This window comes from Leopardus geoffroyi, chromosome D4 (genome assembly GCF_018350155.1).
Source record: "Leopardus geoffroyi isolate Oge1 chromosome D4, O.geoffroyi_Oge1_pat1.0, whole genome shotgun sequence".
NCBI classification, from domain to species: domain Eukaryota; kingdom Metazoa; phylum Chordata; class Mammalia; order Carnivora; family Felidae; genus Leopardus; species Leopardus geoffroyi.
The window spans coordinates 685,668-701,247 of NC_059342.1; the positions used below are offsets into that span (position 1 = coordinate 685,668).

Below are 15,580 nucleotides of genomic sequence, written 5' to 3' on the forward strand. Positions count from 1 at the left end.
AGGGGGGGCGTGTCTTCTGATAGGTATCGACATGTCCAGCATTAATACACTTCTAAAATTCATAATTATGGGGGCATGTCAGCGGCTCAGTTGGTCAAGCATCCAACTCTCAATTTTGGCTCAGGTCATGATCCCGTGGTTCATGGAATCAAGCCCGGCGTCAGGCTCTGCACTGACAGCATGGGGCCTGCTTGGCATTCTCTCTCTCCCAATCTCTCTCTGCCCCTACCCCACATGTGCTCGCTCGCTCTCTCTCTCTCTCTCTCTCTCTCTCTCAAAATGAATACCCATAATTATTTCCATAGGGCTGTGCCCTATATGGGCATTCCTTCAATAGACCAGGATTCCGTTACCCTCCTGTCTGACCATATGGTTGGATATTGGCCACTGCCCATGAGTCAGTAAAAACCCCCCACACAGGGTTTCTTAACACTGTTCAGTACTTCCATCACTGTTAGGAAGACAGCATGCAGTTCACACCGAGCTGGTCGGTTTTTATATTCTTCTGTCAGTGGTGGCCTTCCAAACAGGATGTTGTCCATTCGCCGTGGAACTGCTGTCCTGTTGTTGTGTAGAGAGCTGCTGATAGGGCTCCATCCACTTGATAGTGGGTCCAGCAGCTCCTCAGGCGGTCCCAGAGTCAGTCCTGTGGGGGGTGGGAAAGAGACCTCCTGCCCCTAGAACGTCCTCCCTTACTCCCCAGGAACTGCCACCCCCAGGAGGGGGCTTCTCCAGCATCATCCTAGACATGGCATTTCAGGGTTCAAGACCATTTTCTGTCTTTCAGTCTTAGGGGTAGCTTCAGTTAATGACTCACAAGAACACAGTTGTAAATGCCCTTCAAAGGGAAACACTCTCGTGCAGAGTTCCCACAGTGAGCACCAGGCGTGCTCACCTGTTCCCGCCCAGGCCCCATCAGAGGCCGCACAGAAGGCCACTACACCGAGAATTGTTCCTTCCGGTGCATTCATCCTGATGGTTGGCCAGAGAGGCTCACACAACTCTGGGAAGCCCATAGGTTTACCCGTCTATTAAAGGCTGTCGCAAAGGATTCAAATCAACAACCAGTGGAAGAAGTGTGCAGGGTGAGGTCTGGGGAAAGCACGGAGCTTCAGGTGGGGCACTCTCCTGACATCTCCTTGTGGTCTACCCAGAGCTCTCCTAACCCTGTCCTTTCGGGTGTTTATGGAGGCTCATCACATAGTCATCACTGACTAAGTCATTGGCTGAGTCCACCTCCGTAAGGTCTCTGGTGAAGGTAAGGGTTTGAGGGGGACTAAGGATCTCTGGGTCCGCCTGGCAGCAGCCCCTGCCTTTGAGCTCATTAACGTAACAGAAAACACCTTAATCACTCTGTGTATTTAGGAAATCCCAGGGGTTTGGGGAGCTGTGAGCCAGGAACTGCATCAAGACCCGGTAAGTGTTTCTTATAAACCACAGTGTCGTACCCTGGAGGGCAGCATTGCCCCCACTGAGAATCACGGACTTACTAGGTATCTGTCTCCAATTCCCATCTCCTCTTAAGCCTGAAGCCTAGTCATGTGGTCCAAGAAGATAAAGTATTTAGGAGACTGAGGAAGGGGAAGTTACGACTTGGTGTGAGGAGTGGTGAACATTAGACGTGTATACTTTACTCATGAGCTTAATGTTTCCAACGGGACACAAATCCCCACATAGTGAGTTCACAGCCCAAGCGTGTACAGTAATCTCCATGACACTGTGACATTTACGTGCTAGGCATAGTTACATTTATTTAGGAAATTGGAACATACCGGAAACTTTAGCTTTTTGAGCTGTTATGGTTTGATTTTGTATCCAGCTGCTGTTAATATTTCATTTCCAAGATTTAGAAAAAAATGGATTTGGAATCAGGAAACCAGGGGGTTTTAGTTCTAGCCGTCCTTGGGGTCCTATGAATTCTTTGCAACAAAGTATACAGGAGAGACAAGGTTTATTCCTCCTGTTTTCCCCCTTGGAGCTGGGTAAGTGTGTTACATGAGATGCACACATCTGTGCTTTAGTTTAGTTGTCCCAACCCCGGGAATAAAGGGAAAATGTGCAGGTAATGTGCAGGCACAAGCTAGACACTCCCTGCCAGTTTTATTGTGAACAAATTTATGAAATATCCTCTATTTTTATGTCTTTTCTAAAAGCTAAATGTAGGGGCGCCTGGATGGCTCAGTCAGTTGGGCATCCGACTTCGGCTCAGGTCATGATCTGGCGGTTCGTGAGTTTGAGCCCCGCGTTGGGCTCTGTGCTGACAGCTTGGAGCCTGGAGCCTGCTTCGGATTCTGTGTCTCCCTCTCTCTGTCACTCACACTCTGTCTGTCTCTCTCTCTCTCTCTCTCTCTCTCTCTCTCTCAAAAATAAATAAAGCTTAAAAAAATTTTTTTAAATAAATAAAAAATAAAAGCTAAATGTAGACTATACTCTGATTCGTAACTAACCCTGGGTTCATGGAATGATTCGGATTTATTAGTTAGTGGTCACAAATGCTCTTCAGCCTAGTAGCTAACCATACCCCCTCCACCCCCCCCCCCGTTGTAAATATCAAACCAACTGGTTTTGTTTGTAGCTGTGATAGACAATTGTGCAATCTTGTGCTAAAGAAGTACTTACGTTATTCTTCAGTTTCTCCTAGGGAAAGCATTGGATTTTGTTTTGTTTTTTAATGAGAAATTCTTACGGTGGGTATGAGTTCCTCAGGGCCATTTTTGAGTAGCAAAAAATGGTTGTTAACCTGCCTCCTCATTGGGCCCTGCAGCTGGATGACCCGTTCACACAAGCACCCCTTTGGAGGGAGGAGGCTGAGCAGAGTTGACCTCTTCTTCCAATTAGGCTGGAAGAGTGTGACCTTACTGTAGCCAGAGGAGCCAGGTGGCAGAGGGCCCAGCGAGGGGGTGGAGGGAACTCGGTTCTGCCCTGGCAGGCTGTCCGGAGATGCTATGGAAAGCTGAACTAGCACATAGTGACCTGGAATATGTTTGTTTGGGGCCTATGATTTAAGTACCCTCTTTTCTCTCCCTAAGAAAACCCTTAGCGAAATCTTTCTTGTTCACTAATCTTTTGTACAGATAGAATCAAGGAAGGAACCTCCAGAGATGCTGGCTGCTTTCTGGGGTCTCTGAGAAAGCACCCAGGTCTGACATCAGAGCAGCCTGCTAGGCTGGCTGTGCTGAAGTACTGGTTGCTGCTTGACTGGTACCTAGAACTGGCATGCACTTTATTAAATGCTGTGTCGCATGTATCGTTTCTCTTTATGCTTTTAGTAGCCCTATGAGAACCAGCTTTCTTGTAGGAGTGCGGAAAGGGAGGCTTCAGAGCTCCCTCTGTACCTGACTCACAGGCATCTGGCTTGGACGACCCGACCGGGTCTGGCTTCTGCCAGAGCTTATCAAATTTCACATTCCTTGTTCTGGATTGCTAAATTGTGCAATTCTATTCTTCACAAAGGCTGCTGTGTGAGGATTTTTAAAAAATCAACTTAGAAAAAAATCAGTTTAGGAGGATATAAACAGAAGCTCCAGAATTCTGAAAACTGGAATGTTTTATTTCATTTTGTTTTTAAGCAGTGCAAGAGGTGAAGGAAGTAATCGCCACATACTTCTATTCATCTCACCTCAGGAGCTTGTTCCTCCCACTCCTGGCCATAAGTTCCTGCTCACACATCACAGTCCCACCTCTTCTTGAAATCTGAGCTACTTCTCCAAGTCCTGGCCAGAAATAGTTGGGACATCTGTGCTCACATCATCTTTATTTGTTACTGCCACGTTAGCATTTTCTTTCTTCCTTCCTTGTGTTGGAATGAGTTGATCTTTCTTTGTTATATTTTTTAACAGCTTTATTGAGGCAATTCACATCCCATACAGTTCACCCTTTTAAAATCTGTGATTCAGTAATTTTTAGTATCTTTAGACTTGTACAACCATCACCACAGTCAATTTTAGAACATTTTCATCACCCCAGAAACATACCCTCTGCTCATTAACAGTTACTCCCCACTTTCCCACTCTTGCCCTCGCCCCAGCCCCAGGCACTCTGTGGTCTTTCTGTGTCTATAGATTTGCCCCTCTGGATACTTCATACAAATGGGATCAGGCAGTATACAGTCTTATGTGACTGAGTTTTCACTTAGCATGGTATTTGCGTGGTACATATATGTCACATCCTGAGGTATCAGTACTTCTTCTCTTGGCTGAATGATATTCCACCGTATGGATGGACCACATTTTATTTATCCATTCATCATCTGATGGACATTTGGGTGCTTTCCACCTTTTCACTATCAATGGATAGTGCTGCTACCAACATTTGTTTCCAAATGTTTCTGCGTTCTGTGCCAACATATGTGTTCATTTCTCTTGAATCTATATCTTGGAGTGGAATTGCTACATAAGCGAGTCGAATTTTTTGAAGAATGGCCAGACTGCTTCCCTGAGCAGCCGTACCATTCGTACCATTCATACCATTCGTACCATTCGACATCCCCACCAGCAGTGTGGGAAAGGCTACTTTCCCTACCTCCTTGCTAATACCATCTGTTACTTGTCTGTCTTTTTGATTCTAGCCATCCCAGGGAATGTGAAAGGGTCTCTCATTGTAGTTTTCGTTTTCATTTCCTCGATGGCTTCTCATCAAATTTCAAATTGTTTTAGGTTAGAAATATTTATACCATTTTTATCTCCTGAAACACCCATAGTACTTTCCAATATTCGCTCATAATAAATATTTAAATTTATGAGCGTATTTTTTAAAGTTTCAATAAAGGGGGAGGTGGTCCCTAAATTTTTTTTTTAACTCTGTTGAAAGTGTGCTTTGTCCATATTATTAGCATTTTGCTCTGTTACCCTCATACTTGTATCTTGTGGTGTCACAGATGCACATGTGCTTTCTGTCTTGTGTCTTCATTGCAAACTCTATGAACCAAATGACCTCATGAATGTTCATTGGACTGTTGTTTGTGTTCATTCTGAATTGTTGAGCTTGTCCTTAGGGACAGGTGGGTGTTCTGTTTCTGCTAAATGCTGATAACCTACCCAAAGAAATAAAGAGCATTAGGGGCTTCCTTTTACACTTTATCTCCAAGACTCACCACTTGAAAACTCCTAAAATAGTTTTGTCTGATGCTTGCCTGTTGTCCATATTGTTACCGTTTATTCTTTGGGGTCCCTGCATAGGTAGCTCCCATCTGTATTTATTCTTCATCTGAGGAACTCTGTGAAATGTTACCCTGGTAAATCGAGAAAGGTCATCACAGAAGCTCCATCATCTTCATTATAAGGCATACTTAAGATACTTCAAAATAAAAGAATATATAATAGATGCTTCTAAGGTTTTAAAGAAGACCTCAAACTTGTCCAAATTTTAAAGGAACTCTATTCAAACTTAGCGCTAATTAAGTAAATGTTGGCTGATACACATATATATTTCTAATATATCATGCTAGGAAGATGTGTTTTAATAATGCTGGCATATTGTGTGCTAAATTAACCTTTTGAGCAAAGCAGTTATTTATTAGCAATTCTTTATGTAACTACAATACAAAAAGACTTTCTGTAGTGAGTTTACTATAAAACCATTTATCTTGGGGCACCTGGGTGGTTCATTCAATTCAGTGTCCGACTTCGGCTCAGGTCATGATCTTGCAGTTTGTGGGTTCGAGCCCCACATCGGTCTCTGTGCTGACAACTCAGAGCCTGGAGTCTGCTTCAGATTCTGTGTCTCCCTCTCTCTCTGCCCCTCCCCCACTCATTCTCTCCCTCTCTCTTGCTCTCTCTCGCTCTCTCCCTCTTTCTCTGACTCTCTGTCTCTGTCTCTCTCTCAAAAATAATAAACGTTAGGGGCGCCTGGGTGGCGCAGTCGGCTAAGCGTCCGACTTCAGCCAGGTCACGATCTCGCGGTCCGTGAGTTCGAGCCCCGCGTCGGGCTCTGGGCTGATGGCTCAGAGCCTGGAGCCTGTTTCTGATTCTGTGTCTCCCTCTCTCTCTGCCCCTCCCCCGTTCATGCTCTGTCTCTCTCTGTCCCAAAAATAAATAAACGTTGAAAAAAAAAAAAATTAAAAAAAAAAAAATAATAATAAACGTTAAAAAAAAAATTTATCCCAGTTAAAATGGAAGACATTGTTTTGGACAGTTGCTGAAATCTGCTAAAATATGGATTGTGATGAGATAATTTGGTGGTTTTTAGTTATCCAAATGCAGATTTTGTTGCCTTGGTGCTCTGAGAGAAAACAAAGACCAGTTGATTTCATGAAACTACATGTCTTAGATCCTTAGTAGAATGACTTCTTTTGAAAACCAAAAGTATCCTCTGTTGCTCTAAATGGTAGGGCCAAAGAGGTGGATATCATGGTGGTAAGATTTCACACACAAGTGTGAAAGTTTTCCTGGAGGCCAGGTTGAAGAAAACAACTTACTCCTAAATGAATGACTGCCCATCACATGAATGTCACTTGGGGAGGCTCAACACTGTCCTCCTAGTGATTCAAAGCAGAGGGCCTGTAGTTCTCAGCTTCTAATGCTATTGTTTTCATCACTCTTAGAACAGTTACTTTTACTTGAGATGGCATACTTTGTTCTCAGCTTGATAATATTGTTATGTTGAAAGTTAAGGGTTTTTTTTACATTTTATTTTATGTATTTTGAGGAGAGAGATTGTGTGCGCAAGCACTGGATGGGGGGTGGGGGGAGAGAGAGAGAGAGAGAGAGAGAGAGAGAGAGAGAGAGAGAATATCCCAAGCAGGCTCCAGGCTGTCAGTGCAGAGCCCGATGCAGGCAGGGCTCAGTCTCAGGAACCATGAGATCATGACCTGAGCCAAAATCAAGAGTTGGACGCTCAACCTACTGAGCCACCCTGGCACCCCTAAAGTTGAGTTTTTATTCCCACTTGTCATTCTGATTTATATTTCTGAAGACTTGTATCATTTTAAGTAGGTTCGAACCTTATGTAATGATGCAGATGTTACCAAGAACTTAAATTCGGTCTGATCTTATACTAATACATGATTCTAGATATTAGTGTAAGCTATCCATGTTTAGTTAAGTTTATATTGAATAATGTATAAAATCATAAATGTATACCTATAGTTTCTTGTCATTCTTAACTTCCATAATAGTGAGGGTCAATGTTTTCTTCTGTTTCTTCTTGTTCTGGACCTTCTTGTTGATCATCACGTTCTTCACTATCTGCATCACCTTGAAATCTCCTGAAAACTTGGGTCTTCAGCTGTATTGTTTGACCATCAGTGCTTCTTTGCTCACCATAATAAATAGTGTGTAGAAGAGGGAAGCAGAGGGAAATGTATGAGCTTATTGGCTCTTTTAGTTTATTTTGGTCCATACGAATGTATGTTAAATGGTGGTAATGTAGTGGGTCAATAGATGGACACATCACTGTAACATTGATATCTGAAAAATACAAATTAAAAATTAATCTTGCTGCATTACATCTAGAATCCTACATTGGATTTTGTTAAAATATGAGATATAGTTTTATTACTTAAAATACTTATAGGTGGGATTGTGTTTAATTAGTTTTTATAGTAATCAAATAATAAAGAAAATGAAACGACAAATGAATTCTATATTATCAAAACCAATGATGGCTTTAAGAGTATACTTATCTTAATGAGCACAGAATAATGTATAGGATTATTGTTGTACAACTGAAACTAATATAGCACTGTATATTAACTATACTGTAATTTAAATTTTTAAGAAAATGATGGCTTCGTTGGCTATTTAATTATTTAACAAATATTTAAGTGATAGTTATTAATAGAAAGAATCTCAGAGGCGCCTGGGTGGCTCAGTTGGTTGGGCATCTGACTTCGGCTCAGGTCATGATCTCACAGTTAATGAGTTTGAGCCTCGCTTTGGGCTCTGTGCTGACAGCTCAGAGCCTGGAGCCTGCTTCTGTCTCTGTGTCTCCCTCTCTCTCTGCCCCCACCCTGCTTGTGCTCTGTCTCTCTGCCTTTCAAAAATAAATAAACGTTAAAAAAATTTTTTTTAATTAAAATAAAAAAACCTCAAAAAGAAAAAAGTGAAAATCACCTGGAGTCCCACTACTCAGGATACTCCCATTTTTTCATGTACTCTACAGTACTACTTCTCAATGCTTCAAGTGATGAAATTTAATATAAAAGAGTATAAACTTTATAGCACACCTTTCTGAGGCCACCTGCCATTTCCCTAGCTACTTCAAATCAACCATTTTCAGCAATGTGTAAAGCATAGAGTTTTTGAAGATTTGTTCTTTAAAAGGTCAGAATACTATTGTTTGTCTTTAAAAAATAATGAAATTTTACATACTTTCAATTTCGTTATTTTCTAGGTATAGGTGTTGTAAATTCCTTGGAATATAGAATGCTTGTTTCAGTTTGTTGTGTCCAACATTGAGCTCTATAAGGTTGGAAAGATTAAAAATATTGTATGGGATGTCTTGTAGTTTGTTGTGTGACATTCGTAGAGCATTAAGTTTTGGAAGTTCACTGAAGTAATTTTCTGGTATGGAAGAAATTGAGTTATTTTCTAAAGACAGGTACATAAGTGAAGAAGGCAGACCAGGAGGCATGGATTCTAATCTGTTATTACATAAGTTGAGCTGCATTAATTTTTTCATTTTAGCAAGTATGTTTTCTTGTAACATGGAATCTTCAAGATGATTATAACAGAGATCAAGCATTGTCAAGTTTACTAGCCCGTCCATGGCATTTGTCTGCAATCTGGAGATCTCATTGTAGCCAAGAAGAAGTCTTTCCAAAGACTTGGGAAGAGGAAATGGAAATTCTTCTAAGTTGTTATGCTGTAGATGAAGTTGTAGTAGATTCGACAACTTAGCAAACACACCATAATCGATCTTTTGAGATGTAATCTTGTTGTGGCTGAGATTGATTTCTTTAAGATAAGTTGCATTGATGAATGAATCTGCAGTCACAGCCTCAATTTCGTTGAACTGAAGATAGACTTGCTGTATGTGAGCTGGGACACGCGGGATAGTCTTGAGTTTGCGATTGTCACAGTACATTGATGATGGAAAGTTGGGTGGGCAGAAGCATTCAGTGGCACAGCCTAACATGTACTGATGAAAAGGAACTTGATAGTCCTCATTCTGATGAAATTGAAATTCTGGTTGGTAGACATCATCTGGCTCTTGATCATAATCTTCATCCCATTGATAATTTTCATATTGGCAGTATACTTTGACTCCAAAAAAGCAGAAAAGGACACATGCTGGACTTAAAAAGCCCATGTTCTTTTTTTTTTTTTTTTTTTTTTTTTTGTCCTATTACAAGGAGAAAGGAAATATATTGTGGGAAAAGTGACTAAAACTTAGAATAATTCTTATATAAATTGACAGTTACATAAAATGCATAATATCTGTATCTGTACTGAAATAAAAGAATATCCAGAATGAATAGGCAATGCTGAAACCAAAATTAATGTTTAAGTACCAGTAAGGTGGTGTCAAAAAAGTCATGGGGCACCTGGGTGGCTTAGTCCGTTAAGCATCCTACTCTTGATTTCGGCTCAGATCATGATCTCACTATGATGAGATCAAGTCCCACGTAGGGTGGAGTGTGGAGCCTGCTTGGAATTCTCTCTCTATACCTCCCCCGCTCATTCTCTCTCTCTCTCTCTTTTTCTCTCAAAATAAATACACCTTAAAAAAAAAAAAAAAAAGGTCACACTTTGCATTGTATCAGACTACATAACCATCTTTTAGGAGAATCCAAGTTTGTCTTGCTTTCTGTAGATTTACAATAATAACATGATCTCTCTCAACCCCACAGCTGGGTACCCCCTCCACTAAAAATGCTGGGTGTTCCGTACCTATTTGGTCCCTTCAGTGGTGGTCACTGCCTATGAGAGGAGAGACTCTATGTCTTACTTAATATTAACCAACACTTTCCCACTTCTCTTTTCTGTTTCCTGATGCTCTTTTCTGCCCTTAGAAGAATATGAAACATTCCACTTTATGTAAGAGCTTGAGATATTAAAAATAGCTATCATGTTTCCTCTTAGTGTTTTCTGTCCAAACCTAACATGATTTCAAATTTTCCTCCACGAAAACCATTTCCAGGACCCAATTATTTTGCCTTTGACTCTACTTGAATAATTGCTTCAAATCCTAAATACAACATTTACAGTCTGCAATGTTTTAGCCTCTAATAGGTTATTCTATACACGTTTCTTTCTTTCCACTAATGTTTTTATGTTAAGTTCTAGATTAACAGTATTGACAACAAACCGGTCTCCCAGGAGTTGAGGTGTGGTGGAGAATCAGAGATGGGCAGTACAGGGAGTAGGAGGGTATGTGGAGTAAGATTTAAAGGAGGGAGCTCTCAGCTCGAGAAACTCTGTTAACTTCAAGTTGTGGCAAGTGGTGGATGGTGTACTGGACAAGGAACCTGAAGACCGTTATTTCAGGCTGTCACTTGTGATGGTCATATAACATAGCTGCCTCTTGCCTCATCAATAAAATGAGAATTGTAATTGCTTGTCTGCTTATATTAACTGGTCATTACAGTCATGTGAGGAATGTGTGTAAAAGTGCTTTGCAAATTAGAAAGTGATCCAGATGGAATAAATTTGTTATTTAGGTAAAGGTTAAAGCAAAAAACAAAACAAAACAAAAAAAAAAAACAAAACAAAAACCCTATCTGTTTTGTTCTGAGGCTATTTTTCTGTACCATTCTTATTCAGGGTTTCATGAGAATTAATGTCAAAAGGTTACTGTGTGTCATGATATGCCTTATCTCTGATTCCCCCAGAACAGTACTAGCCATTTTTCATCATTGGGATAATTGAAAACGTAGTTTCTTAAATCATGGTCTCTAACAGACCCCATTTGAGAAAGTCTCTCCCAGACTCTAGCATCTAGTTTCTTGTTTATTTTCCTGTCAGAAACTAAAAATGTGTAGAATGTAATCATGTGTTGATGTGGGACTTGAAGGCATTAGTTAAGTAGAGTTAGGGACCCTTGATCTTTTGTTCCCCTCAGTGGTATTTCCTGCCGTGCACCCACACACCGTGGGCCTTGTCATTTCCAGTGTGCAGCTCCTTTACACCTGACTTGTCTTCATAATTTACTCCACGTGTTGATTCCAACTGCAGTAATTCCACAGTTTCAGTGGCACCTAAATACGTGGATCCCACTGTGTTCTCCCTGCCCTTCGCTCATACCTTCCAGTGTACTCAGGTCCTCTTAGCAGCCTGGACCCGCAGCACTGTTGCCCCCTGTCTGCAGATGCCCTAGGCCCGCTGGCCCTTTCATCCTCATCCTCGTCCCATGAACTCCAAACCTGGTTCCTTCAGTTATCCATCTACCCACAGCCTGACTCAGGCAGCAGAGTCAGTGGAGAGAAAACAGACCACGCCAGCTGGTCTCACTTTAAGTTCAAGAGCACTCGATGCTGCTCAATGACATCTCCTTCTAGACAAGCCTCTAAAGCCTCATTCCCCACTGGTTTTGGATGATGACCTTGCTGTTGCTGCCTTTTTTTTTTTTTTTAAACTAAGAAGATAGGATGAAACAATTGTTTATTCATGTATAGTTTGTTATCCCTACCTACACAGTATGCCAAAATAGCAATGGTTTGATCTTTTTTTTTTAATGTTCATTTATTTATTTATTTTGAGAGGGAGAGAGAGAGAGAGCACCTATGCATGGGAGGGCCAAAGAGAGAGGGAGAGAGAATCCCAAGCAGGCTCTGTGCTGTCGGTATGGAGACCAATGCAGGGCTCAAACCCACAAACTCTGAGATCATGACCTGAGCTGAAATCAAGAGACGCTCAACCCACTGAGCCACCCAGGCGCCCCAGTGGTTTGATCTTTTAAAACAATCTGGGATTTTGAAACTCAGTTTTCTTTTACAAATCTAAATAGACTCCATGCGTTGTTGCTTTTTATCCATGGGATTCATGGAAGATGAGGCATTTGAACTGGAGTCTGAAGCAATATTAAGGTTCCCATAGAGGAAAGCAGGGAGAAAGATTTCCAGATAGAAGAGATGAGCAAGATATGTAAACAACACAGAGTAGGGCATCTGGGAAATAGTGGCTAGCTGTTGAAGGAGCAATATAAGACTGTTGGAGCCAGCCTGGACCAGAATTTAGAGGGCCTGAATTCTGAGCTGTGGAATCTGCACTCAGGGAATGAGCACCTAATTTTTAATTTATTCATGTAGTCAAGCCTGGTTCTCACACTTAGGTGGGAAAGAGTCCTGGGGGGAGTGTGGTCTCATCCCAGAGGGCAGTCACATGGTGCTGGGAAGCTTGGGAGCGCCCTGTAGCCTGCCACCGTTAGTACCTGTGCTAGATGTGTGTGAACACGGCTAGTAATCCACATTACAAATACGAGTAATTAGTTAGTTAGTTAGCTTGGTTGAGTTAACTTCAGTTAATGGTTGTCTGGAATTAACGTCTGGGGGTGAGGCATTGTGCTTGGTGGGGGAAACACATGGAAAGAGCAAACAGCTTATGGGGAGACACAACACAGCGAACCAATTCTCAGAGGGCAATAAGGCTCACAGCAGAGACCCCACTGGCCATGGGCACAGCGGCTTAACCCTGCTTAGGACAGACAAGGAAGTCTTGGTAGCATCATTTGGTCTAATGTTGGGAGTTTAGCAAGAATGGGTATAGAGCATCCTATACATTTTACTCACTAGTTGATAATATTTTATGTGTTAAATTTGTATATTTGATTGTACTCATTATAGTAGATCATATTAACTTTTTAAAGTCCGTGTCATACTTCACTTCAGTCTCACTGCACTAGGGGTTTTGCTGTTAGGTGGCTGTGCCTCACAAGGTAGAAGCCGAGGGACAGAGATGTGCAGGTGGGGGGCAGGGGTTGGAAGCTGACTGTTTCACAGATAAACTTTGAAGTGAGCCTTGCTCATCAGAGCTCTGAAGTTCACCCTTGTATTAAGAACATTAGCAAGAAATAAACAAAACAAAAAACATTAGCAATAATCGATTAGTAACCTTACATTTGAGAATTAAAGTCATGGCTCTAATCAACAATTATGAGAAATTATTGGGGAAAAAGGAAACCTGGCTGATACTTTTGATCCTGCACTTAATTGCATACCTTCGATTTCAAATCAAGACCTTATGATGGGGCGTCTCTGAAAATAAAGGGTTCTTTCGTGTTGCCAGATTCTGGTCTTGGCCACCTGTGAAGACAGGCTTTCCCTAAGGACAGGTTGTCTTCTTGGTCATCCCCTGAGGACCTTGGCTCTGTAGCCAAGTATAGCCTGGCCCCACTTCCTTTTGACCAAGTCCAGTTTTTTGGTCTGAGATCAATCCTGTCTCCATGCACAGGCCCAATATTTTCTGTTCATCTTAATCTTCAGCTTCATCCCTGGTTAGTTTGCCTGTTAAAATTGCCTCTACCTCTTTTTATCCAAATTTTCCACTCAACTGATCTCTTCCCAGCCATTTGCTAACCATGTTTTTATTACTTCTGCCTTTTCATGTGGTACGGTTTATGCCTTGTTCCCTATGGGGCAGCTCATAGCAAACCAGCACATTCACTGTCAGTTCTCCCATTTCCTGACCTAACTTCTGGCAGAATCTAGTACAATGCACAGGTGTATAAGCGCTGAAAGGTTTGTTGAATGGAGGATTGGATTAGTAAATTGCAGATTACATCTTGTTAGCAATGCTTGTCCCCACTAATGCTGATTATTTCTAGGTGTTATTTTGCCACAGTGGTTCTTTTAAATGGACACAGTCAGAGAGAACATGGCTGTTCTCTCCCAGTGGTGTCTCCATCACAGCATGCTATTCCCATTACATAGAGGAGTAGAAAAATAACAGATGTGAACGGGAAACTTTAAAGCAAAGGAAAACATATGTTAACCGTTTTTTTTTTTTTTTGAATATCCACTAACGTGCATTTTTTGTATTATGGCTACAAATGTTTCTATGTTGTAACATTTCTCTTAATTGGGAAAAAGCACTTGTGTTTTCATAAGAAATTTTTAATTAAAATGAGATCAAACTTTGCTCTGGAAAGTGTAAAGTAATTGGAAAGGCTCACTGCATTTTATCATTTTAAAGACTCAATTACGTCATTGGTATGCCATACAAACTAGGGTCTAAGAAACCAAAGTGTTAGTATATGACTCAGATTTCTTTCCGAAGCAGTTTTAAATTTAACTCTATAAAAGTGAAGCAGTATACATCCCTGTTAACACCCAAGGCCTAAGGAAGTAAGAGTCCTTTGCTATTAGAAATATGAACATTTCAAAATTTTTTTAGCCAGAATACATTTAAATCTTAATTAACTGAAACCCAAAAAACTATTTCCTTTATGCTAGATAGAGCACTCACATCTTCCCTTTCAGGCAGAGACAAATGAAAGCAAAACCATGTTACTGTCAAGGATCTGGTCAAAGAGAAATTTTAAGAAAATGTCTCGGAAATTTGTACAAATATCCTTCTTCCCTGTCACCCTGCTCGGGTGTATGGCTCACAGACATTTGCTAGTTTCTGTCATTTAAAGTTGAGAGAGGAGGAGACAAAAATCATTCCATTAACCTGAGAATCTTTCATTCTGAATAGCAAACAAGAAAATCTAAACAAAGATTATTTATTGGGTAAATATTAAGTTAGAAAATTAAAATCACTGTTATCACTTCTTTCTCTGAATATTTGTGCTAATCAGAGTTTTAATGTAGCTTTTCTCAGATACTGTTCTTTCATGATGGCTGCCGGCTATTTTAATGTTAAACAAATCAAATCTACTTAAAAAATTTTTAACAGTAGGAATACTTTCTTAAAAAATTGAAAATTATTTTATCGTCATACCTGTTGAGTTTGCTTTAGTTTTCAGGGGTTGATGAATTTGCAAATCCTGTAAATTGAATCAGATATTCCTAAATTCTTTAACTGAGTCTCTTAAAAATCCACAGTGACTGTGTGTCCAGACAGGGCTGTCCTTGAATTACTGTAGCAATTTAAGCAAATATAATCTGCTTGGAAAACACTTGGCTTGAATTAAAATTATGTATTTCTTTTCATTATCCAAAACTTTGTGGATTCAAATTGAGATGCTTGTGCTGTGGGTCAGATTTATGTGGCTTACTTCCCCCTCTTTTCCCCTTAATTTTGGTTTGAGGTGTGGCAAGAATTTCCTCTAATATGAAAGGCAAACAGAACTAAATGAAACAGCATGTACTGATTACTGTTTTTATTTTCATTTTCATGCCAAGGAATTCTCCAAATTAAGGTCCCCTGTGACATGGAGCTCAGCTTCTCAGCAGTTTAAGGTGGAACTCAGAGCCGTCTTGAAATGGCGCTTGTCTGAACCGTTATGTTCACACTGCTGCTGCTTCCCTTTATGAAGACAGGGAACCAAGATTAGAAACGTAAACATTCCTCTATAGAGTAATGTCTAGTTAACTTTTTTTTTTTTTCTTCTTTTTTTTTATAATTTTTTATTTTTATTTTTTTTTTCAACGTTTATTTATTTTTGGGACAGAGAGAGACAGAGCATGAACGGGGGAGGGGCAGAGAGAGAGGGAGACACAGAATCGGAAACAGGCTCCAGGCTCTGAGCGACGCAGGGC

The 15,580-nt window shown here is 40.8% G+C and overlaps 2 protein-coding genes across 5 annotated transcripts in view; one reads left to right on the forward strand and one right to left on the reverse strand.

Annotated features, from left to right (window-relative positions):
• The window catches only part of LOC123593251 (centromere protein P), a 237,672-nt gene that overhangs the window by 92,929 nt on the left and 129,163 nt on the right, over positions 1-15,580 (forward strand). The gene's annotated exons all lie outside the window — the stretch shown is intronic.
• Positions 6,386-15,126, reverse strand: OMD (osteomodulin). The gene is made up of 3 exons (XM_045468860.1): positions 14,820-15,126; positions 8,310-9,282; positions 6,386-7,406 (listed from the first exon to the last, which is right to left on the reverse strand). The coding sequence occupies exons 2-3, from the start codon at positions 9,247-9,249 to the stop codon at positions 7,099-7,101; spliced, it is 1,248 nt and encodes a 415-aa protein (XP_045324816.1). The 5' UTR covers positions 9,250-9,282; positions 14,820-15,126; the 3' UTR covers positions 6,386-7,098.